Genomic DNA, 23,310 nt, shown 5'->3' with positions numbered 1-23,310 from the left:
AAAAGGATTTTACGGTGAGTACAAAAATCCTATTTTTTGAGATTGTGGATTTGGGGTTTCCATGAGCTGTAAGTCATAATCATCACAATTATGACAAATCACGGCTTGAATTATCTTGCTTTGCATGTAATGAGTCTATCTCATATATTAGTTTCACCTTTTAAGTTGCATTAGTGAAATAAATGAACTTTGCACGATATTCTAATCGAGTTTCACCTGTATACTAACCTCCTCCCGTGACCTAAAGCTCAATATATAGCTCACTATTGCCGGCGATATACTGTGAGCGACACAGCCGGGACCGATCCCGACAATCCCGACAAAAGATCCACCCAGCTCCGTGAGTGACAGCGGGCTTTGCCTATCTAGAGGCAGAGCCAGCTGTACCCGCCCCCTCCCCCGTCCGTTCCCCCACTCAGCGCTGGAGGATCGGAGAGGGAAGGGGGGAAATCCTGCAGGGAACTGTGACTTACGGTCACCGCTCACTGCAGGGTGACGATCGGGAAGTAAGCGGATCGGCGTCATGTTTCTGCTCACTTCCCGCTCAATTGAGCCGACCTGTGACAGCTTCTTTATCACACGTCGGCTCTAACTATGAGGATATGAGTGGAAATCACTCACCTCATAGTTCTCCTTTAAGTTACAATTCAGTCATACAATGTCGTGATTCAATTGATTTTTTTTTTATATTCCCATTGATTGCAATCATGGTATTTGTGATCAGATGTAGTAGAATCCTTTGGAACTTTCTGATTAAAGTGAATGGAATACTGATTAGATAAGGCTAAAAAGTTTGAGTGCTTGTATGATCGGTTTTTGGATTTTGTCGCCATGAGGTGGCGGTGGGGTCATTTTCCTTTTGATAAAGATGAATAGCTTTTTTATTATTATTATTGTTAAGAAAAGAGAAATGATTGGCTGAAAAAGGCGAGGTGTCTCCGGTAGTATAACGAGCAGTGAAAACACAATTCTAGTTTACAGTTGCATTGAATGATTTACAATACGCTGTGATTGGCCCAGTCCAGGAGTAGGATCCAGTAACAGTCAGTGAAGAGAGGTGAGCCTGAATATATTGATCTCCAGGTTGACGTGATAGCCATGTTGTGGTCGGGGTGGTCAATGGGTCCTCCAGGCCTCAGTGTTGTAGCACAGTTATCACCCAGATGATCTGCAGGTAGTACAGGACATTCCTTATATAGCGAGGTTACTTACAACCAAGTCTGGCCAATCCAGGAACCAGCAGAATTGTTTTCGGAGCCACCTCCATTGACAGCTCTAGAACAAAACTCAAAAGTTAGATGTCAGATGTTATATTTAGGTAGGATTGGCTGTGTGGCCCCTGGAAGTTGTTCAGCGCTGCTTCACTGAAATGCCAGGCACTCTTCTCATCAGTGTTTTTTGGCCGTTTTTCAGTGATAAAAATAAAATTAAAGAGTAGTTAATGGGATGAAAACGTCCGGTACCCAATGGTCATTAACAAGATAAATCGATAATGAGAATTGTTGTCAACAACAATTTATTTGCAGCGCTGCCGCAGCTCTACTCCCGTTCTCCCCACTGGTGCTGGCTGTAACTGTCTGCGTCCCGTTGCTACCTGTATCAGCAGAGGCAGCGGGAACATGGACCACTGCAGCCGGCACCAGCGGGGAGAAGAGAATGTTAACACCGTGACTACATTCCTCCACTGCCCCTCTTATATATACATTGTTATAGCAATAGTACATTATACAGCGCAATGCAGAATACCGCCAGCTATAATTTACTATTGCTGGGATTTGTTGTATTCCTCTATAGCTGGTGGTATTCTGCATTGTGTTTGTATAATGTACTATTGTTGGGATTTGTAGTCCTCTATAGCCAGTGCCATTCTGCATTCATTGCTGTATAATTTTACACTTTCCATTTCACTATATTGTACACCACAGTTTTTGTCTATTATTTTATAATGGATGGCAACCGTGTCTGAGAACCATCTTATCTCATTGTGACTGGAGACATGAGATCTGTCAGAGAAAAAGCTCTGTCAGCGGCGTATTTCAGAGATGATTCTCCATCCCTCGCTCACCCTGAGATTAGTGAGGACAGAAGATCCAACTCTACACTGGAAGCAGTTTTCACTGTGTATTATGGCTCTGAACTGTCTGTCAGCCATGTTTGTAGTGCAGCTCATTAGATGCAGCCATATACACTGACAGCATAGGGGGAGATCTAAAGTTGTCCCGGAAAAGAAAAAAATACTGCTCAGCAAAATCCTGAAACACATTTCATTTTCTGTCTGTGTACTGACATCAAAATAGAAAAACTGGAAGCATGTTATAAATACAGTATATTACAGTACAGCAGGGGTGGGCAACTCCGTCCCTTCAGCTGTGCTTTAACTACAAATCCCATCATGCTTGTGGCTGTCAGAGTCTTGTAATGCCTCATGGGACTTGTAGTTCCACAACAGCTGGAGGTCTGGAATTGCCCGCCCCTGCAGTACAGTAATATGAAAGGGGCCATAGTGGGGGTCTCTTTATAGACCATTCTTTCTGCGATTCCTCCAACAAATGTACTTAAAAATGTGTTCTGTGCAAATCAGGCAAGTTATATTTCTCATATTTATAAATCACTGGGGGTTGGCGATGGAGCTGAACGTATGCTCTTGTGTTCAATGTGAATATCGCTGTTGTACAAAGTTCACCAAATTGAATGTTCTTGGAGGCATATGAATGTTCGTTCAGGGCCAAATGTCGTAAAATCAAAAGTTTCCGTTATGTGGATATGTGAATGTTACTCTTGTATGATTGTTGCTAAAATGAATGTTCTTGGAGGCATATGATCATTCATTTAGGGTCACATGTCACAAAATCGAACATTTGCATTATGTGGATATGTCAATGTCGGCTGAACTGCAAATGGAAAATTATTGTGTTCAAATGATTTCTAGTTAGCCCTCAAAGGGATCTCGTTCTTTTATTTTAGCTGCTTGGCGATTGTTCTTCATTTATATTTGAAAAAATTAATTCACAAATTCATGAATTGCCTCGCCATGCGCGCCCTTATTTGAAAAAAATGGTTGTTAACCGATTAATCGAACTTAATAATCGTCCAACTAATCGATTTTGAAAATAATCGTTAGCTGCAGCTCTAGTATTGGTCCTTTATGTGTCGATTTGTTTGCAGAAATAGGAAGCATTAATCACCTTTAAAGGGTTAAATCGAACTGTTCATAAACTGTTCTGCAACTTCACCTACAGCTTGAGGCCAGGTTCACACCTGCTCGATCCGTGGCCACGCAGCAAACGTGAGTCGCCCACCACAGCCAATTGCGCTAGCGGTGCCATTATTTTCTAATGGCACCCCAGTCCGCTCGTTCAGTCGAACACAATCGCGGCTAAAGCAGCAGAGCGTCCTGTGTGGCAAAAAAAGGTACATGTACCTTTTTTTTCTGCGGATGTAACCCAATTGAAATCAGCTGCACACAATCGTGTGGTCCAGGGACTCGCGTCACGGGTCGTCCAGGTTTGCGCCAAAAGGCATCTCCCAAACAGTTAAAGGATTTGTGTATTTTTCATTTTTATATATGAAAACAATGAATGTATTGATCCTTTTGTGTGTCAGATGTTGTTTGATGAAATGTTAACAAACAATGCTATTTATGAACCCTTTCCCGACCGATGACGGGACTATTCGGTCATGGTCTTTCAGTTCATTAAAGACTGGTCACGGAATGATCCCGCCATGCAGTAAAATGTGCGCTGGTCCTAGCCCTTTGATAACCGCGACAATCGATCACAGCGCTGTCACAGCCACTAAGCCGGCTTGCACTTCCACTATGCGGTGGAGCTGCCAGCCGCCGGACCAGCGCGCTTTAAAGACATCTAGTGGCAGAGCGCAGTTTCTGCAGTGGGCAGAGCTCGATTGAAGGTAAGCATTGTTGCAACATCTCCTTTTGCCATGAGACTGTTAAAGTAGTTTTAAACTTTAAAAAAATGAATCCAGATCAAACAAATATACACCCAGAAAAGTATTTCTTTACATCTTTGGCCAAACACTTGCAGTCGTCATGTTTCTAAACAGCTCCAACTCTCCCAGCTCCACTTCCCTGAACTTCCTGTCCAATACAAGATCACAAAGGAGAGCACAGACCAGCCAAGGATGCCGGGTGCCGGGTGACATCATTGATGGTAAATGACCATATTTGGTCAGTGATGTCATCCAGAATCCCTGGCTGGTGTGTCCATCTACTGGCTTGGAGGAGGAAGATGCAGGGGGTCAGAGAGTTGATTGCCTTGCTGTTTCTGTGTGTTTGTGGATACAAATGCGAGGACAAGTGAGAGTTGCAATGATCTTTGATTGATTGTGAATGACCCGTGGTTGCAATATGGGCAGGGGAGGCCCTGGAAGAGACGAATACAAGAAGGAACAGAGGCGCCACCAACTGAAGTGTGTGAAAACACACACGGCTTACTACAACACACAAGGGTGGCTCCCTAGGATCCTACCAGGGAAAGTAGACATTATAAAATCAGGACCGGTGCCCAGGGGACCAGCTGATTCTTCAGGAAAGTGACATTTTTAAACATCAAGAAGCAGCAACCCTTGTAAGTGATTTCTTCAGCATTTGAAATTTGTTTAAAATCCTTTAGAATTTACTGCAGCAGAAAACTAGGAACACCCACTTGTGTACATTGCTATCTGTCACTTTGGCTTGGAGATATAAGTTGGAATGATCTCTGCTCACAGACGAGTTATAGAATGCTGATGTCTCTGTACTGATAAATCTGCCAGCCATGAATCTTTTCCTGTCATTTCAGGAACATTCTGGAAAGAAAAAGAAAAAGGACAAACATCAGAAAAAGTCCAAGAAGGAGAAAAAGAAGAAACCCAAGAAGGAGAAATGGGAAAGGAAGGCCAGCTCCTCGGGGGATTCTACGGTGGGAATTATTTTCCTCTTCTGGGCTCTGCGGCTTCATGCTGTCATTTCATTTACAATCCATGGAAGTAAATTGTGCTCCTGTGCTGCGTTGTTTATGTGCAAGCAAGGCGGCCATTATCCTATTGTAATATCACCATCTAGTATAATTAATCCCACTGTGATGGACAAATGCTGGATGAATAGGAAGTGTCCTATATCGGCGTCACACACAGGCCTTCATTACCGAGAGGATGTTTGTCCCAGTGTATCAGAGTGGGGTACCATTGTGTGCGGGTGGGTGACCTTCTGTACTAATCCATCCCAGCAAACACGCTTTTTCTTTAGTAAATGGCTTCACATTTTAATGGCAGGAATAGGAATCCAGCTAGTACAGCATTTTATATTCCCCTTTTGTACACCGTATAGTTAAACCTGAGCTTTACACTGAAACAGAGAACATATACAGTCTGGTATTGAAAGGGCAATAGGTGGCACGCATAAGGCTTGAACTGGGCTAATTAATCACATGAGGAGCGGGGTGTTTACACTCCCTTCCTATACTGGCCAGGAGGTACTTTGACTGACATTTATTCAGTTGTGAAATGCCGTACCAAAATGCATTTTATACAATTTTTTTGGGGACACATAGAGCTTTATTTTGGTGGTATTTAAAGGAGAACTATGGGGTTAGGGCTTTTCCCCATAGTTCTCGTAAGGGTAACAGGAGGACACAAACTAGCGTCCTCCCGTCACCCAAAGCTCAGTATACCGTGAGCTACGGCTCGCGGTATACTGAGACGCCGCAGGCGGGACTGATCCCGACATGGTCCCGAACGCAGGGAGCAGGTCAGGATGCTATCTAGTGCTTTCCAGCAGCTAATCGTTCTGGAACGCACTGGAACAAGTGTGAGCCGGCCCCTAAGCTACAATGTATTCTGCTACATTTGTTTGGTCACGTTGGGTAAATGGATACCAAACATGCTATGCATTCGCCTGTGAAATTACAAAAAACTACCATACCCGACATTGCCCATAGTTTTTGCATTTAAAAGCTCTAACAACTCAGTTTAGTGCTAACAGTGATTGATGGACCCAGAATTATTGCTCTCATTCCAACGTTTATATGTGATATGTAACATGTGCGGCGTAATCTTTTTCGCACGTAGGCTCACCCAACGCATGTTTGTATGTGCATGTACGTGGGGGTAGGGGACTCCAAACTATTTTTTTTTCTATTTGTGACTTTATTAAGGCACTTATTTCATGTTCTAGACACCTTCTTTATTTTCCTTTTGTCATTTTGCACTCATTTCTGTGAGAGGGACTTTAAGTTCTGGAAAATCCAGCAAAGGTTTCTCGCATTTGTAAATGTGTTTTTGGGTTTTGCAGGATTCTGAGAGAGAATGGGTTGTGGCTCCCTCCGCTGAAGCAGCCAGTGAAAAGAAGGAATGGAAAATCCAGAAAGAGTCTCTGGAAAGGAAGGTCGGCCCAGCATTGGAGGTACTTTTATTATCTCTTTAGGGTGATTCTTAGCTGTCACTGCTCCTACTATGATGGCCCCTGCCATGATTCAGACCATGACCCGTTCCTCTCGAGCTTTGTGCTGGTAGACATTTTCAAGCACACTTTTAACACTCGTGAGTTTGTTAATATTTGTTTGTTAAAGGGGTAATCCAGGAAGGATAAACAACCAAGCTTCTTAACTAATATCAGGTTATATGACATGTTCTTCTTCTGATAGTGAGCTGTAGCAGTGCCTGTATGAAGGCTGATAATACCTTTTGCAACAGCCAAATCCAATTTCCTCTAATCAAAGACGTGGCTGAGAAGTCAGTCCTCTGATATACTGTATGTAAGGCAGCTGCATTTATCATATTTGGTGGGTGTCCTTAATACTCCAAGGATTGTGAAAGGACATTTATTTAATCTTCTGCCAACTACAAAATGTTTTTCTATGGGGCCCTGGGATTTCTAGTTACGCCCCTGAATGTCACCAAGGGAAGGATCATGCAACTTAAAAAACAACAGATGAGCAAAGTCCAATATTGATATTCTGATAGATACTTCTTAAAGTGCATTGTGAGTAAAAGCTGCTTTGTTGTTCAGAATACACAGAAGCAGGATCTTACTTGACATGGGCTTTGTTTCCTGCGGCACACCTTAAAATGTATAAGATGTTATATTGTTATGTTAAAGTGGATGCCCCTTAAATTGAGTACAGATACACAAAGCCAGGTCCATAAAAACATGGTTGGATGAGTTTGTTGTGGATATCAGTGAGTGGCTTGCGCAGAGCTCTAACGTCAACCCTATTGAACATCTCTGTTATTAATTAGAACTTCAGTTACAGCCATGTGCTCCCATCCAACATCATCAGTACCGACCAATATTGGCTGAACTGGAACAATTTCCTATAGGTACACTCCAAAATATTGTGTAAAGCCTTGCCGGAAACAGGAAGGCGCTTAAAACCACAACAAGAGGTAGCGGCACAACTCCATATTAATATCTTGTTTGTGGAATGGAATAACCAACAAGCTTATTTTATCAAGATGGTCAAGTGTCTACAACGTTTTGGCCATATAGTGTATATTTATCGTAAACAGTTCGTTTTTCCTGGAGAATTCCTTTTGTTCCATGCTTTGTAATTTGGGCTCTATGCAGTCATCTTTTGAGATGCTAAAATGCGAGACTTTGTACTCAGTGTAAAGAAGGGGGCTACCTATGATATGATTTCTACTTTGAGAAAGAGAAATTTCTGGAAGAAAAAAATAAATAATTGAACCGCTAATGCTAGGAAACGCTAAGCTGGTGCTAAAGTCACAAAATGTATTTGATATACCTTCATCCAGATTCTGTTTTCCCCTGCAGTCGGATTTCAGGGAGCTAATTTCCTATGGGGGAGGCGGACTTGTTTTGTGAAGCCTCTATTGTTTGAATTGCTTGCTTACCATTTGATGGATCACCAACCACATTTAATGCAGATGTAAACAGAATCGGTGGCTGTGATATACTTACAGGGTTATTCACTCAGCTGCCGAAGGCAGCCTAGTGAGTAATCCAGCCGAAGTGAAGTGAGCCAAACGCTGTTCGGCTATTCACTCTGGCTCAGTAAAGCTAATTTCAGCCGTACATCGGCTGAAATCGGCCATACATCGACTCAGCCGATCCAACATCTGGATTGGCTGAGCAGAAGCTCCGGCAGCTCACTTGCTGCCGTTTGCCCCTATTCTCATAGGGGCCGAACAGCAGTGAGCGACTAGCCGAATGCTGCCGAGCATCATTTGGCCTTTGCTATCCTGTTCGGTACCTCGTGGTAGCGAGCAGAATAGAAAATCAGTGGAAAGAATGTTAAAAATTAAAAAATTTCGCAAAATGATTTATAAAATTTAAAAAAATAGGGAGATTAAAAAAAAAATTACAATATTTTAAAGAAGAAAAAAAACCCGATTGGGAAAAGCTAGCAGCTAGCTCTGCCCAGCTGTTTCCTATTGGCCACCACCTGCTAGAGTCTTCTAGCAGGTCCCGGCCAATGAATAACAACTGGGTGGAGCCGGCCATGATGCAGATGCCTTCGGCTGCTGTATGGGCTATTGTGAATAGTATAGTGCAGGGTTAGGCAAACTCTGGCCCTGCAGCTGGGGCGCAACTACAAATCCCATTAGGAATTGCAAGACTCTGATTGCTGTAGGCAGGACTCCCACAGGCAGACGCATTGATTTTGTAGTTTCACCATGGTTGAAATGATTATAAATGTGTATAAATGACACTAGTCCAGGCAAACCTTTGCAGGGACCAGCCCTGTGTGCATGGTCTCGTTGGGATTTGCCTTCTCCCCTCCAGGCATGCAAACATATAAGCCCCACTCCACTGTATTATGTGCTTATTATTTGCTGAACCGCAATAAGCTTTATTGGTACCAGATTAGGTCACACAGACATTCATAGGACAATCAACAGTCATAGGAGGTCCTATGATTAAGCCCATTGGGTAAAACGCATTGTTGGTGGTGGGGAGTTTGGGGCGAAGTTGGGGAAAAATTAGCTTCTAGTGTTAGAATAAATGCCATTTGCCATGTGAAGTCACAGATGGTGCCCTCCACCATTCAGGAGTGTTTGATGCTGGAGATATCGATTAGCCTTTAGTACTACTTTAATGTAGGTGCTGCAATACTCTTTATGTTTTGTGTTTCCCCTGCACTGATATTTTTTTGCCCCAATGCAGAAGAAATTGCCCCAGTGCATTCACTACCATGACCCCCTTGCAATTTTTGGTGCACTTCAAACCTTACTTTTACTGGACCTCCATGTTTGAAATGACTACCAGAGCTGCATTAGCAACTGTACAGAGTTTTACTAGGTTCTGCCTAGGAGGGTGTACTTGGATTTTTACACCCATACACATAATAAGGTCAATTTAGGCAGGCAACAATTAAACAATCAGCATGTCTTTGGAGAAAGCACACACTCCTGAGCAGTGCAACATTGTATAATGCTGGTGCTGTAGATGTATTCAGGCACCACTGAAACTAAATGGCAGCGCTTTGCACCTTGCTTGAAATACAAAAACATGAACAGACATATCCAATAAGGCTCTACAAAGAGCTAGTCATGCGCAGCTTGCAGAATAGCCAGCTATATGATTTCAGTTCAGCGCCAATGAATCATTAAAAGAGAACTATGGGGTAACCTTTTTATCCCATAGTTCTCTTTAGGGTCACAGGAGGACCTATAGTAATGTCCTCCCGTGACCCAATGCTAAGTATATAGCAGGCTATAGCCTGCTATATACTGAGCACTGCAACTGGGACAGATCTCGACAATACTATCTGGATCCACCCAGCTGGCTGATTGACAGTGGGCTCTGCCAGCTATGCCTGCTCACTCCCCTGTCTGTTCCTCCAGTCAGCGCTGGAGGATCGGAGAGGGGACGGGGGGATCCCTGCGGCGAGCTGGGACTAACGGTCACCGCTCTCTGAAGGGAGATGATCGGGAAGTGAGCGAGCAACGTATGTGTTTGCTGACTTCCCGATCAATAGAGCCGACCTGTGACACTTTCAATGTCACAGGTCGGCTCTAACTCTGGGGATGAGTGGAAATCACTCGCCTCATAGTTACAAATTAAAATTGGTTGCTGGGTTAGGCCTTGTTCACACAGACGGCGGACTTTTACTGCCCTCTGAAAAGCAACCCATCAGTGGATCTCTTTTCAGTGTCAACTGCAGTTGTAATGTGGTTGCAGTGCAGTCTCATTGACCATGGGGTGGCAAACACATTATGCTATATAGAATTTGCTGTAGCATGTGTACAAACCCAGGCGGCCACCTTGTTAGGTTTTAGGTAGGCGGTTGGGAGACTGTAGGAAACGTCGATCAACTGCCTTTTTTTTTTTTACCGCCCCCTTTGCTGTCCGTGTGAATGAGGCCTCACTGAATTTGCTTCATGGTCTTTTCTTCCTTATAGAACGATATCTAATATGTTGCAGGTGTCCCTGTGTCTTCTCTGAAATCTTTCTATGATATTTTGGGGTGATTTGTTTGCCTCAGATTGTAATGAGAATTTTGCTGTTCTGTCCAAGCTGTCCCCTCATAGGAGTTGATAGTCTGTCAGCCATCTGAGCACTCAGAGCAGAGCGTCTGATGGAACTCGAGTGCGCAGATGTTCGCTGTGTTCCGTAATTGCTTCACAATTAACCGTGATCAACCAATGTCATTATAAACCATATAAGAAGTTAAATTAAATCTGTCATTGGAGAAATATGGGGCCGCCATTGCTGACCTCTTTCTGAAATTTCTTGTTGCCGGACTGTTATGCCGCCCTCCCCTGGATGTCCTACTTTTTAAGTCACTGACCCCGAACAAGTATGGGTTACCTTAGGGTAACGGGAGGACACAAACAGCTCGCGGTATACTGAGACGCCGCAGCCGGAGCGGATCCCGACTTAGACGACGGGGTCCGCCCAGCTGCGTGAGAGACAGCTGTACCCGCCCTCTCCCCCGTCCGTTCCGCCAGTCAACGCTGGCAGATCGGAGCGGGGAGAGGGGAATCCAGCCCCCCCCCCTGTCACAGCAGAGAGCCGTGACAGGATCGAGAGGGGAGCGAACCCGGTATGTGTTCGCTCACCTCCCGATCTACTGAGCCGACCTGTGACAGTCTCATTGTCACAGGTCGGCTAGAACTATGAGGTGAGTGAAAAGCACTCACCTCATAGTTCTCCTTTAAAATAAAATACACAAATGCAGTGTTACAAACATAAAATTCACTTAAAAATAATAGTGCATGCACAATTTTTTGCAATCGCTCTGCATTAGAATGCAGTACCATACGTTCCAGTGCGGGCGACCACACCGTGGGTGGGGTGGGAGAATAGTTGACAACTATTCTCATTATCGATTAAGCAATTAGTTGGTTGCAGCCCTATATTGTACATATCCCATGGAAAATGACCAGTGAAATGAAAATACTGAAATACTGCAGAATGTTTTGCACTACATCTTTAGTGAACTTTCGGTTGGATCAAATGGATATCCGAGCCTGACCCTGAGGGAGATAAATCTACCTAGCACTACAGCAAAGAGGAATCCTATCCAACTGAACCCAACCCAGAAATATAAATATTGAGTGAAAACATTTGGGTGGCTTTAGACTTTAATAAGACGTGGTAGAACTACCTAAACGTGAGTGATATTGGTCGGGGGTAGTGCATACCATTTCCTCAGTGCTATGAATGCCCATTACCCTGGACCTGAAAGTTTGCTTATTGGGGATTTGGATGAGGAGCACCATCAATAACAGGAATCCACCCCTTTTCTCTTGTACGCCATTTATTGCACAAATGTTGATAGCTCAAAATTGGTTCTCCCCACACCCTCCGACCTCGGGCTATTGGAAGAGCTAAATCGATGCCGTCTTACCTAGGGAGAAGCTGATATACCAAAACAGGGTTTGCCCCAAAAACTTACTAGAATTGTGGCAGGATTGGCTTAACTCCCCTATTGTGACCCCCTCACCATTGATCTTACAAGAACTATTAAAATGGTCGCTGAATGCCTGCACGTGGATATGTTTGTAGGGACCACTTTGAAGCTCATGCTTTTTCTTTCCCTGAATGGCTACCCTGTCATAATATGCCTCGTGAGCTCTCTATATTGTTTTAAATATTGTTGACTGCTGTCATAACCTACTATTCATTTAGATCTGATTGTTAGGTTATTAGGTACCTGTGTACATTGTATTGTCTGTGAAAAATAAGTCAAGGCAACTGGACTTTTGTATTTTTCTTGAAGACGTTTCACTGGTCATCCAACCAACTTTCTCAATTCAGAATGACTTGTACAAAAAGTCTCTGGGAATAAATATGGTGAATGTTGCTCCAAACCTCATAATCTGATAGTAGCAACCAGGTCTTGATCCCATTTGCATAATTGGAGTCTAGTAGTTGTTAATAGCCTGCCCCCACCCTCCCACCTCACCTCTATTCAAACTTGGCTTCTCCATATTGACATAAATGTCCTCTTTCAAACTTCTTTTGATTTTAGAAATAATTATTTATTTTCAGATCCAAATTTCACAAATTTTACATAGCTGAAAAACAATCAACATTAAAACAAAACCAGACATTACATTAATCCCTTCTAACCTCTGTATTGTACCTGTTATCCCTAGCCCAATCCATATCTGCACAGGGCCGGCCTTTCCAATTTGACCCCTTAAAGTGAGTGACTCATGTTATAATTAACTTTTATTATTAACTACCTATTAATTTTATTTCATTAGTGTTTCCATTTTTTTACTGTTTAAACCCTTCAACTTGAGCAATGATTTGATGCCTTCCATAAATCAACGTTCTGTGTGCCAAATATTCTGTACACCATCAATAGTTTGTCAAAGTGGGAAATGATTCACCTTTAGTTGATTATGGTGTGATAGTGTGCATCTTTATACAAAAATGCAATTAATTGAACCCAACTATATCCTTAACACATATATATCTAAATAACTGTAGGTGGCCTGGAAAATGGTCACAAAAAATATTACTAATCAAAACATCCTTCCCTTCACACCTCTTTTAAACCAGTCCTCCTCCCTGTCTAGGATGCGTACTTGACTGTCTTCAAAGCAGTGACCTTTACCTTTTCGATGTAGGTATACTGCCAAATCCTGACCACAGGGTTTGGCTCTTCTATGCTGTGCCGTACGCTGGTGTAGCTGCTGTTTTGTCTCACCGACATACAATTCTGAGCACTCCTCACTGCACTGGACTGCATACACAATGCTGTTCATCTTGTGTTTTGGTGTTGGGTCTTTTGGGTGAACCAGTTGTTGCCACAGTGTTTTGCTGGGTTTAAAGCAGACAGGGATGTGCAGGTATCCAGACTAGGCTTTTATCAAAACAGAAAGAGAGGAAAGAATGGCAAGAGTACCAGTGAGAGTGAAAAGCATGACAAACGGAAGGATTTGGTCATCCCATATGTAGCTGGGGTGTCTGAGAAACTCAGAAGGGTTTTTAAAAAACATCACATCCCTGTCTGCTTTAAACCCAGCAATACACTGAGGCAACAACTGGTTCACCCAAAACTACTTTTATACAAAGACTTTAAAGAGACACAGTCACATTGTCCATTTAGAGCAAAGCAAAACGTTTACAGCACACCCACTGATACCGGCCTTTCCCATGCTCCGTCAGATTCCTAACAATGTTTAAGCTCCATGTTGGAACTTTCACAGTGCTACTTCTTCCTCCTTGTCAAGTGACACTGTTCAGGCTTGGTGATTGGTTGCCCAGGCCTGAGCACTACATCCTGGGAAAAGGTCGGGCTCTTGCCCTATACCTGGGTATTTACTGACGGATCAGTGGAGTAGTGAATATCATTGGGTGGGAGGGTTTCCTACAAGAGAACCTGTCACTTTGCCCTGAATGAACAAGGTAGCAGTTTACTTGTACAGTCTGCTTGTCTCTAAGCCCTAATCTACACCTTAGGTTGGAGTGTGGCTCCTGCTTGTATTAGACCGAGGTGTCTAATATGTGTAATAAGAAACAAAAAAGAAAGAGAAGAGAAGGAGCTCCACAACCTAGCGCCAAAAGATTTGGAGATAAGAAACGAAAAAGAGAGAAGAGAAGGAGCGCCACAACCTAGCGCCAAAAGGTGGATTGGGGTGGGAGTAAGTTTTGAAAAAAGGAGTCTTTGCACTTATATGAGATGCTAACGCCTTGGCTCAGTGATGTGTATCCCTGTCAGTTGGTGTGTGGTCTGAAAGGTATGGCTGTTGGGCATCTAATGGGCGGAGGAGCTGTGTGGGTCCTTGTAGTGGAAGCTGTTTGATGACCAATGTGGAGATGATGGTGATAGGTTGTGGCGCTCCTTCTCTTCTATCACCATCCGCTCCTTCTCTTCTCTCTTTTTCGTTTCTTATTACAAATCTCCAAAACCCTCGACAACCAAAATGTCTACTCTTTTAAATTTTGTCCGTTCACATATGAGCTCTCAGATTGCTGTAACTCGGCACCCTGAAGCTTAAAAAGGTACATGAGCTACATTTGAAGCAGAATGGGGTGTTTTTGACCCCATAGACTTCAATAGAAGCACCGGGAAAACACCTGAAAAAAAAAAGAAATTCAAAGCTAATTAAGAAAACTTTCCATTGGCTAAAACAAAACACTCGCACCTGAAAAGATGAGCAAAAAGGCGCAAAAATACTCCGAAATCATCTGTAAATGTTCACGCTTGGGTATGAATTCATCCTTATATGAGCACAGTTTAAAATGCTGCCGGTGTGCTGCAAACACATCGTTCATTCAGCTGACTCTCCTCTATGATTTAGGGAAGGTTTTCCCCCATAAGACCAGAGATCGACTGTGCGTTCTGCAATGCTAAATGAACCTGTGCTTCCATTTCAGAGGGACGAGTGGATGACCTTAGACTTTGCGTCTCTGAGAGCGACATCAACAGCCGAACTAAGAGCAGAGAGACAGAAGGAGAAAACACTGGAGCGTGAAAAAGTTGAGGCCGTAGAAAAGGTAACAGCCAAAAGAACTGAAAGCAGACTGGGCTGGAGCAGTCAGTGAATTGCATTAAATAGTAATGCTGGCCCTCTTTGTGCCTCCACGGAAGCTGAACTCCAGGCAGATTTAAAAGATGCAAATAAATGCAGTGCATATTTATGAATACATCATTAACCCCTTCCCACTGGCTGTACTCGTATGCATGGCAGCATGGAGGTGGGCTTTATGCTGTTCTGCCACATGTATAATGGTATGGCCAGCCCTGCTGTTTTATGCTTATGCACCAGCGCTGTGATCGCGTTGGCATGGACTGCTCCTGGACACATACCAATGATTGGTAGCCTCTAGGATGGACTCCCAATCATGTGATTACTGTGACAGGTAATAGCAATGATCACATTATGGGGAAGACCATTCTCTGTCAGAATACAACAACCTGGCATTGGAAAATCAAGCTTGTGGAGCGCAATGAGAAAAAAAACAATACATGTGTGGCCAGCTTTAGACACCAGATACAGAATTGTGCCTATACCCTTTCTGTAACCTGTTCTTTACCCATTGCCCTGGCTCAGGACCCCGTAACCTGTACATTCCTCTGGCTCAGGACCCTGTAACCTGTACATTCCCCTGGCTCAGGACTCTGTAGCCTGTTATTTACCCATTGCCCTGGCTCAGGACCCTGTAACCTGTACATTCCCCTGGCTCAGGACTCTGTAGCCTGTTATTTACCCATTGCCCTGGCTCAGGACCCTGTAACCTGTACATTCCCCTGGCTCAGGACTCTGTAGCCTGTTATTTACCCATTGCCCTGGCTCAGGACATAAGAATTGGTGTCTTTTCAGCCATGTGAATATTCAGCGCCCATGTTTTCCCTGGCTCAGGTTTGTGTTTATTGGGACTGTGTGCCTTGCTTGGAATATCCTGATTACTTCCCTCCGCTGTCCTCCCCCCTCCCATGCTCATGTCATTCTGTGTAACTCTTATTCATCACATTAGCTGCTGCAACATTACCATTTGTCCTTTGCCCCAGGCATGTATTGCTTTATATTCTGCTCACAATGTGATGCTACTTGTAGATGGGAACAGGGCTTTTATGCTTTCCACAATGATTATTGCCACATTTCTTAGATTTATCACAAATGAGATCTGATCCATCACCTTGCTGATGGAATGAATGCAAGTTTCATGAATGTCACAGAGGACAGAGGAAAGCAGCCTGTTTACCATTATGATACATGGATATGGAACTGTATTAGGCAGACGGTTCTTGTGAACCCAGAACAATAAATGTGCATCTCACAGGTAATAACATTGGGATGAGAGACATGGCTGATGCCTCTTACTTGTCATCTAGAAGACATTTCATCTTGTAAATGATTAAAGTGTATCTAAAGCCAAACTAAATCTCTCTCTTCTCTCTCTTTCCGCTCTTCTCCCTCTTCTCTCTCTTTCCTCTCTTCTCTCTCTTTCCTCCCTTCTCTCTCTCTCTTTCCTCCCTTCGCTCTCTTTCCTCCCTTCGCGCTCTCTCTCTTTCCTCCCCTCGCTCTCTTTCCTCCCTTCGCGCTCTCTCTCTTTCCTCCCCTCGCTCTCTTTCCTCCCTTCGCGCTCTCTCTCTTTCCTCCCCTCGCTCTCTTTCCTCCCTTCGCGCTCTCTCTCTTTCCTCCCCTCGCTCTCTTTCCTCCCTTCGCGCTCTCTCTCTTTCCTCCCCTCGCTCTCTTTCCTCCCTTCGCGCTCTCTCTCTTTCCTCCCCTCGCTCTCTTTCCTCCCTTCGCGCTCTCTCTCTTTCCTCCCCTCGCTCTCTTTCCTCCCTTCGCGCTCTCTCTCTTTCCTCCCCTCGCTCTCTTTCCTCCCTTCGCGCTCTCTCTCTTTCCTCCCCTCGCTCTCTTTCCTCCCTTCGCGCTCTCTCTCTTTCCTCCCCTCGCTCTCTTTCCTCCCTTCGCGCTCTCTCTCTTTCCTCCCCTCGCTCTCTTTCCTCCCTTCGCGCTCTCTCTCTTTCCTCCCCTCGCTCTCTTTCCTCCCTTCGCGCTCTCTCTCTTTCCTCCCCTCGCTCTCTTTCCTCCCTTCGCGCTCTCTCTCTTTCCTCCCCTCGCTCTCTTTCCTCCCTTCGCGCTCTCTCTCTTTCCTCCCCTCGCTCTCTTTCCTCCCTTCGCGCTCTCTCTCTTTCCTCCCCTCGCTCTCTTTCCTCCCTTCGCGCTCTCTCTCTTTCCTCCCCTCGCTCTCTTTCCTCCCTTCGCGCTCTCTCTCTTTCCTCCCCTCGCTCTCTTTCCTCCCTTCGCGCTCTCTCTCTTTCCTCCCCTCGCTCTCTTTCCTCCCTTCGCGCTCTCTCTCTTTCCTCCCCTCGCTCTCTTTCCTCCCTTCGCGCTCTCTCTCTTTCCTCCCCTCGCTCTCTTTCCTCCCTTCGCGCTCTCTCTCTTTCCTCCCCTCGCTCTCTTTCCTCCCTTCGCGCTCTCTCTCTTTCCTCCCCTCGCTCTCTTTCCTCCCTTCGCGCTCTCTCTCTTTCCTCCCCTCGCTCTCTTTCCTCCCTTCGCGCTCTCTCTCTTTCCTCCCCTCGCTCTCTTTCCTCCCTTCGCGCTCTCTCTCTTTCCTCCCCTCGCTCTCTTTCCTCCCTTCGCGCTCTCTCTCTTTCCTCCCCTCGCTCTCTTTCCTCCCTTCGCGCTCTCTCTCTTTCCTCCCCTCGCTCTCTTTCCTCCCTTCGCGCTCTCTCTCTTTCCTCCCCTCGCTCTCTTTCCTCCCTTCGCGCTCTCTCTCTTTCCTCCCCTCGCTCTCTTTCCTCCCTTCGCGCTCTCTCTCTTTCCTCCCCTCGCTCTCTTTCCTCCCTTCGCGCTCTCTCTCTTTCCTCCCCTCGCTCTCTTTCCTCCCTTCGCGCTCTCTCTCTTTCCTCCCCTCGCTCTCTTTCCTCCCTTCGCGCTCTCTCTCTTTCCTCCCCTCGCTCTCTTTCCTCCCTTCGCGCTCTCTCTCTTTCCTCCCCTCGCTCTCTTTCCTCCCTTCGCGCTCTCTCTCTTTCCTCCCCTCGCTCTCTTTCCTCCCTTCGCGCTCTCTCTCTTTCCTCCCCTCGCTCTCTTTCCTCCCTTCGCGCTCTCTCTCTTTCCTCCCCTCGCTCTCTTTCCTCCCTTCGCGCTCTCTCTCTTTCCTCCCCTCGCTCTCTTTCCTCCCTTCGCGCTCTCTCTCTTTCCTCCCCTCGCTCTCTTTCCTCCCTTCGCGCTCTCTCTCTTTCCTCCCCTCGCTCTCTTTCCTCCCTTCGCGCTCTCTCTCTTTCCTCCCCTCGCTCTCTTTCCTCCCTTCGCGCTCTCTCTCTTTCCTCCCCTCGCTCTCTTTCCTCCCTTCGCGCTCTCTCTCTTTCCTCCCCTCGCTCTCTTTCCTCCCTTCGCGCTCTCTCTCTTTCCTCCCCTCGCTCTCTTTCCTCCCTTCGCGCTCTCTCTCTTTCCTCCCCTCGCTCTCTTTCCTCCCTTCGCGCTCTCTCTCTTTCCTCCCCTCGCTCTCTTTCCTCCCTTCGCGCTCTCTCTCTTTCCTCCCCTCGCTCTCTTTCCTCCCTTCGCGCTCTCTCTCTTTCCTCCCCTCGCTCTCTTTCCTCCCTTCGCGCTCTCTCTCTTTCCTCCCCTCGCTCTCTTTCCTCCCTTCGCGCTCTCTCTCTTTCCTCCCCTCGCTCTCTTTCCTCCCTTCGCGCTCTCTCTCTTTCCTCCCCTCGCTCTCTTTCCTCCCTTCGCGCTCTCTCTCTTTCCTCCCCTCGCTCTCTTTCCTCCCTTCGCGCTCTCTCTCTTTCCTCCCCTCGCTCTCTTTCCTCCCTTCGCGCTCTCTCTCTTTCCTCCCCTCGCTCTCTTTCCTCCCTTCGCGCTCTCTCTCTTTCCTCCCCTCGCTCTCTTTCCTCCCTTCGCGCTCTCTCTCTTTCCTCCCCTCGCTCTCTTTCCTCCCTTCGCGCTCTCTCTCTTTCCTCCCCTCGCTCTCTTTCCTCCCTTCGCGCTCTCTCTCTTTCCTCCCCTCGCTCTCTTTCCTCCCTTCGCGCTCTCTCTCTTTCCTCCCCTCGCTCTCTTTCCTCCCTTCGCGCTCTCTCTCTTTCCTCCCCTCGCTCTCTTTCCTCCCTTCGCGCTCTCTCTCTTTCCTCCCCTCGCTCTCTTTCCTCCCTTCGCGCTCTCTCTCTTTCCTCCCCTCGCTCTCTTTCCTCCCTTCGCGCTCTCTCTCTTTCCTCCCCTCGCTCTCTTTCCTCCCTTCGCGCTCTCTCTCTTTCCTCCCCTCGCTCTCTTTCCTCCCTTCGCGCTCTCTCTCTTTCCTCCCCTCGCTCTCTTTCCTCCCTTCGCGCTCTCTCTCTTTCCTCCCCTCGCTCTCTTTCCTCCCTTCGCGCTCTCTCTCTTTCCTCCCCTCGCTCTCTTTCCTCCCTTCGCGCTCTCTCTCTTTCCTCCCCTCGCTCTCTTTCCTCCCTTCGCGCTCTCTCTCTTTCCTCCCCTCGCTCTCTTTCCTCCCTTCGCGCTCTCTCTCTTTCCTCCCCTCGCTCTCTTTCCTCCCTTCGCGCTCTCTCTCTTTCCTCCCCTCGCTCTCTTTCCTCCCTTCGCGCTCTCTCTCTTTCCTCCCCTCGCTCTCTTTCCTCCCTTCGCGCTCTCTCTCTTTCCTCCCCTCGCTCTCTTTCCTCCCTTCGCGCTCTCTCTCTTTCCTCCCCTCGCTCTCTTTCCTCCCTTCGCGCTCTCTCTCTTTCCTCCCCTCGCTCTCTTTCCTCCCTTCGCGCTCTCTCTCTTTCCTCCCCTCGCTCTCTTTCCTCCCTTCGCGCTCTCTCTCTTTCCTCCCCTCGCTCTCTTTCCTCCCTTCGCGCTCTCTCTCTTTCCTCCCCTCGCTCTCTTTCCTCCCTTCGCGCTCTCTCTCTTTCCTCCCCTCGCTCTCTTTCCTCCCTTCGCGCTCTCTCTCTTTCCTCCCCTCGCTCTCTTTCCTCCCTTCGCGCTCTCTCTCTTTCCTCCCCTCGCTCTCTTTCCTCCCTTCGCGCTCTCTCTCTTTCCTCCCCTCGCTCTCTTTCCTCCCTTCGCGCTCTCTCTCTTTCCTCCCCTCGCTCTCTTTCCTCCCTTCGCGCTCTCTCTCTTTCCTCCCCTCGCTCTCTTTCCTCCCTTCGCGCTCTCTCTCTTTCCTCCCCTCGCTCTCTTTCCTCCCTTCGCGCTCTCTCTCTTTCCTCCCCTCGCTCTCTTTCCTCCCTTCGCGCTCTCTCTCTTTCCTCCCCTCGCTCTCTTTCCTCCCTTCGCGCTCTCTCTCTTTCCTCCCCTCGCTCTCTTTCCTCCCTTCGCGCTCTCTCTCTTTCCTCCCCTCGCTCTCTTTCCTCCCTTCGCGCTCTCTCTCTTTCCTCCCCTCGCTCTCTTTCCTCCCTTCGCGCTCTCTCTCTTTCCTCCCCTCGCTCTCTTTCCTCCCTTCGCGCTCTCTCTCTTTCCTCCCCTCGCTCTCTTTCCTCCCTTCGCGCTCTCTCTCTTTCCTCCCCTCGCTCTCTTTCCTCCCTTCGCGCTCTCTCTCTTTCCTCCCCTCGCTCTCTTTCCTCCCTTCGCGCTCTCTCTCTTTCCTCCCCTCGCTCTCTTTCCTCCCTTCGCGCTCTCTCTCTTTCCTCCCCTCGCTCTCTTTCCTCCCTTCGCGCTCTCTCTCTTTCCTCCCCTCGCTCTCTTTCCTCCCTTCGCGCTCTCTCTCTTTCCTCCCCTCGCTCTCTTTCCTCCCTTCGCGCTCTCTCTCTTTCCTCCCCTCGCTCTCTTTCCTCCCTTCGCGCTCTCTCTCTTTCCTCCCTTCGCTCTCTCTCTTATTCCTCCCTTCGCTCTCTCTCTCTCTCTTTCCTCCCTTCTCTCTCTCTCTCTCTCTTTCCTCCCTTCGCTCTCTCTCTCTTTCCTCCCTTCGCGCTCTCTCTCTTTCCTCCCTTCGCTCTCTCTCTCTTTCCTCCCTTCGCGCTCTCTCTCTTTCCTCCCTTCGCTCTCTCTCTCTTTCCTCCCTTCGCGCTCTCTCTCTTTCCTCCCTTCGCTCTCTCTCTCTTTCCTCCCTTCGCGCTCTCTCTCTTTCCTCCCTTCGCTCTCTCTCTCTTTCCTCCCTTCGCGCTCTCTCTCTTTCCTCCCTTCGCTCTCTCTCTCTTTCCTCCCTTCGCGCTCTCTCTCTTTCCTCCCTTCGCTCTCTCTCTCTTTCCTCCCTTCGCGCTCTCTCTCTTTCCTCCCTTCGCTCTCTCTCTCTTTCCTCCCTTCGCGCTCTCTCTCTTTCCTCCCTTCGCTCTCTCTCTCTTTCCTCCCTTCGCGCTCTCTCTCTTTCCTCCCTTCGCTCTCTCTCTCTTTCCTCCCTTCGCGCTCTCTCTCTTTCCTCCCTTCGCTCTCTCTCTCTTTCCTCCCTTCGCGCTCTCTCTCTTTCCTCCCTTCGCTCTCTCTCTCTTTCCTCCCTTCGCGCTCTCTCTCTTTCCTCCCTTCGCTCTCTCTCTCTTTCCTCCCTTCGCGCTCTCTCTCTTTCCTCCCTTCGCTCTCTCTCTCTTTCCTCCCTTCGCGCTCTCTCTCTTTCCTCCCTTCGCTCTCTCTCTCTTTCCTCCCTTCGCGCTCTCTCTCTTTCCTCCCTTCGCTCTCTCTCTCTTTCCTCCCTTCGCGCTCTCTCTCTTTCCTCCCTTCGCTCTCTCTCTCTTTCCTCCCTTCGCGCTCTCTCTCTTTCCTCCCTTCGCTCTCTCTCTCTTTCCTCCCTTCGCGCTCTCTCTCTTTCCTCCCTTCGCTCTCTCTCTCTTTCCTCCCTTCGCGCTCTCTCTCTTTCCTCCCTTCGCTCTCTCTCTCTTTCCTCCCTTCGCGCTCTCTCTCTTTCCTCCCTTCGCTCTCTCTCTCTTTCCTCCCTTCGCGCTCTCTCTCTTTCCTCCCTTCGCTCTCTCTCTCTTTCCTCCCTTCGCGCTCTCTCTCTTTCCTCCCTTCGCTCTCTCTCTCTTTCCTCCCTTCGCGCTCTCTCTCTTTCCTCCCTTCGCTCTCTCTCTCTTTCCTCCCTTCGCGCTCTCTCTCTTTCCTCCCTTCGCTCTCTCTCTCTTTCCTCCCTTCGCGCTCTCTCTCTTTCCTCCCTTCGCTCTCTCTCTCTTTCCTCCCTTCGCGCTCTCTCTCTTTCCTCCCTTCGCTCTCTCTCTCTTTCCTCCCTTCGCGCTCTCTCTCTTTCCTCCCTTCGCTCTCTCTCTCTTTCCTCCCTTCGCGCTCTCTCTCTTTCCTCCCTTCGCTCTCTCTCTCTTTCCTCCCTTCGCGCTCTCTCTCTTTCCTCCCTTCGCTCTCTCTCTCTTTCCTCCCTTCGCGCTCTCTCTCTTTCCTCCCTTCGCTCTCTCTCTTATTCCTCCCTTCGCTCTCTCTTTTTCCTCCCTTCGCTCTCTCTCTTTCCTCCCTTCGCTCTTTTTCCTCTCTTCTCTTTCTTCAATTTCTTTCTTCAATTTCTTCTCGCTCTCCTCTCTCTTCCTTCGCTCTCCTCTCTCTTCCTTCGCTCTCCTCTCTCTTCCTTCGCTCTCTTCCTTCGCTCTCTCATTACAGGATAGGTATTTTTTATGTTTTATGACTAAAAAAAGTTACATTAGAAAAGACTTTCAGGTAAACAATATAGTAAGACATCCGAGCTGAAGTTTATTATGCCTATATGTTACCTTCCCTGGTTTATTTCTCCCTCTCATCAACATGCTAATTAAACTGATGAGCGGTAACAGCTTTTAAAGCGTCGCCTAGGGCCAATTTTGGGTATTATCGTTTTTTGAGGTTTCGCGCGCGCACGCAATTTTAAGGCTTGACATGTTTAGTGTCTTTTTACCCGACGTGACCCCATCTTTTATATTTTACCAAAAAATTGGGTAATAATAAATGTTTTATCATTTAATATAGGGGAAACTGTTTTTTTTTAAACATTTCGGTAATTTTTCCTTAATATAGTAAAAAAATAAAACCCCCAGTGGTGAATAAATACCACCAAAAGAAAGCTCTATCTGTCCCCAAAAAAGGGTATAAAATTCATTTCAGTACAGCGCTGCATGACGGAATAAATGTCAGTCAAAGTACCGCAGCGCTGAATACTGAAAAATGGCCTGGATGGGAAGGGGGTTTAACACCGCGGATGTCAACTGGTTAAAATCAAATCTTCATTTTTCTTACAGTATTTTTTAGACTGTGTAACATCCTCACAGGGTCTCTGTGCTTCTCTGTGCAATGCAGGCAGATCATGGCGGGTGGGAGGGGCTGGCAGGATGCTGTAATATCATCCTGAAAACATCACAGCGCTATGTCTTAGCCTTGATGCGAGCAGTGGGCTGGCTCTTGGAAGCAGTTATGCACATCAAAATTCCTTGATGGGTGGTTGTTATTCTGGAGCAGTGGGCATTCCTAGACTTGCATGCAAACCACCCAGAGAACGCTCATATGTGATGCTGAGCCCCCACCATTGAAAGGACTTCAATCCAGTGAATGAAAGGCATAGAGCAAGGG

The 23,310-nt window shown here is 47.1% G+C and overlaps 1 protein-coding gene across 1 annotated transcript in view; it reads left to right on the top strand.

Annotated features, from left to right (window-relative positions):
* The first annotated feature begins 6,318 nt into the window (after nt 1-6,318).
* CWF19L2 (CWF19-like 2, cell cycle control (S. pombe)) overlaps nt 6,319-23,310 on the top strand; it is a 151,254-nt gene continuing 134,262 nt past the window's right edge. Inside the window, exons 1-2 of the mRNA XM_018569741.1 lie at nt 6,319-6,400; nt 14,798-14,923. Coding sequence (XP_018425243.1) covers nt 14,810-14,923 — 114 coding nt within the window. The 5' untranslated portion in view covers nt 6,319-6,400; nt 14,798-14,809. The remainder of the gene's footprint in view (nt 6,401-14,797; nt 14,924-23,310) is intronic.

Source organism: Nanorana parkeri, unplaced genomic scaffold (assembly GCF_000935625.1).
Source record: "Nanorana parkeri isolate BGI_ZX_2015 unplaced genomic scaffold, ASM93562v1 scaffold1385, whole genome shotgun sequence".
In the NCBI taxonomy this organism is placed as follows: Eukaryota; Metazoa; Chordata; class Amphibia; order Anura; family Dicroglossidae; genus Nanorana; species Nanorana parkeri.
This window is presented reverse-complemented; position numbering and strand designations above follow the sequence as displayed.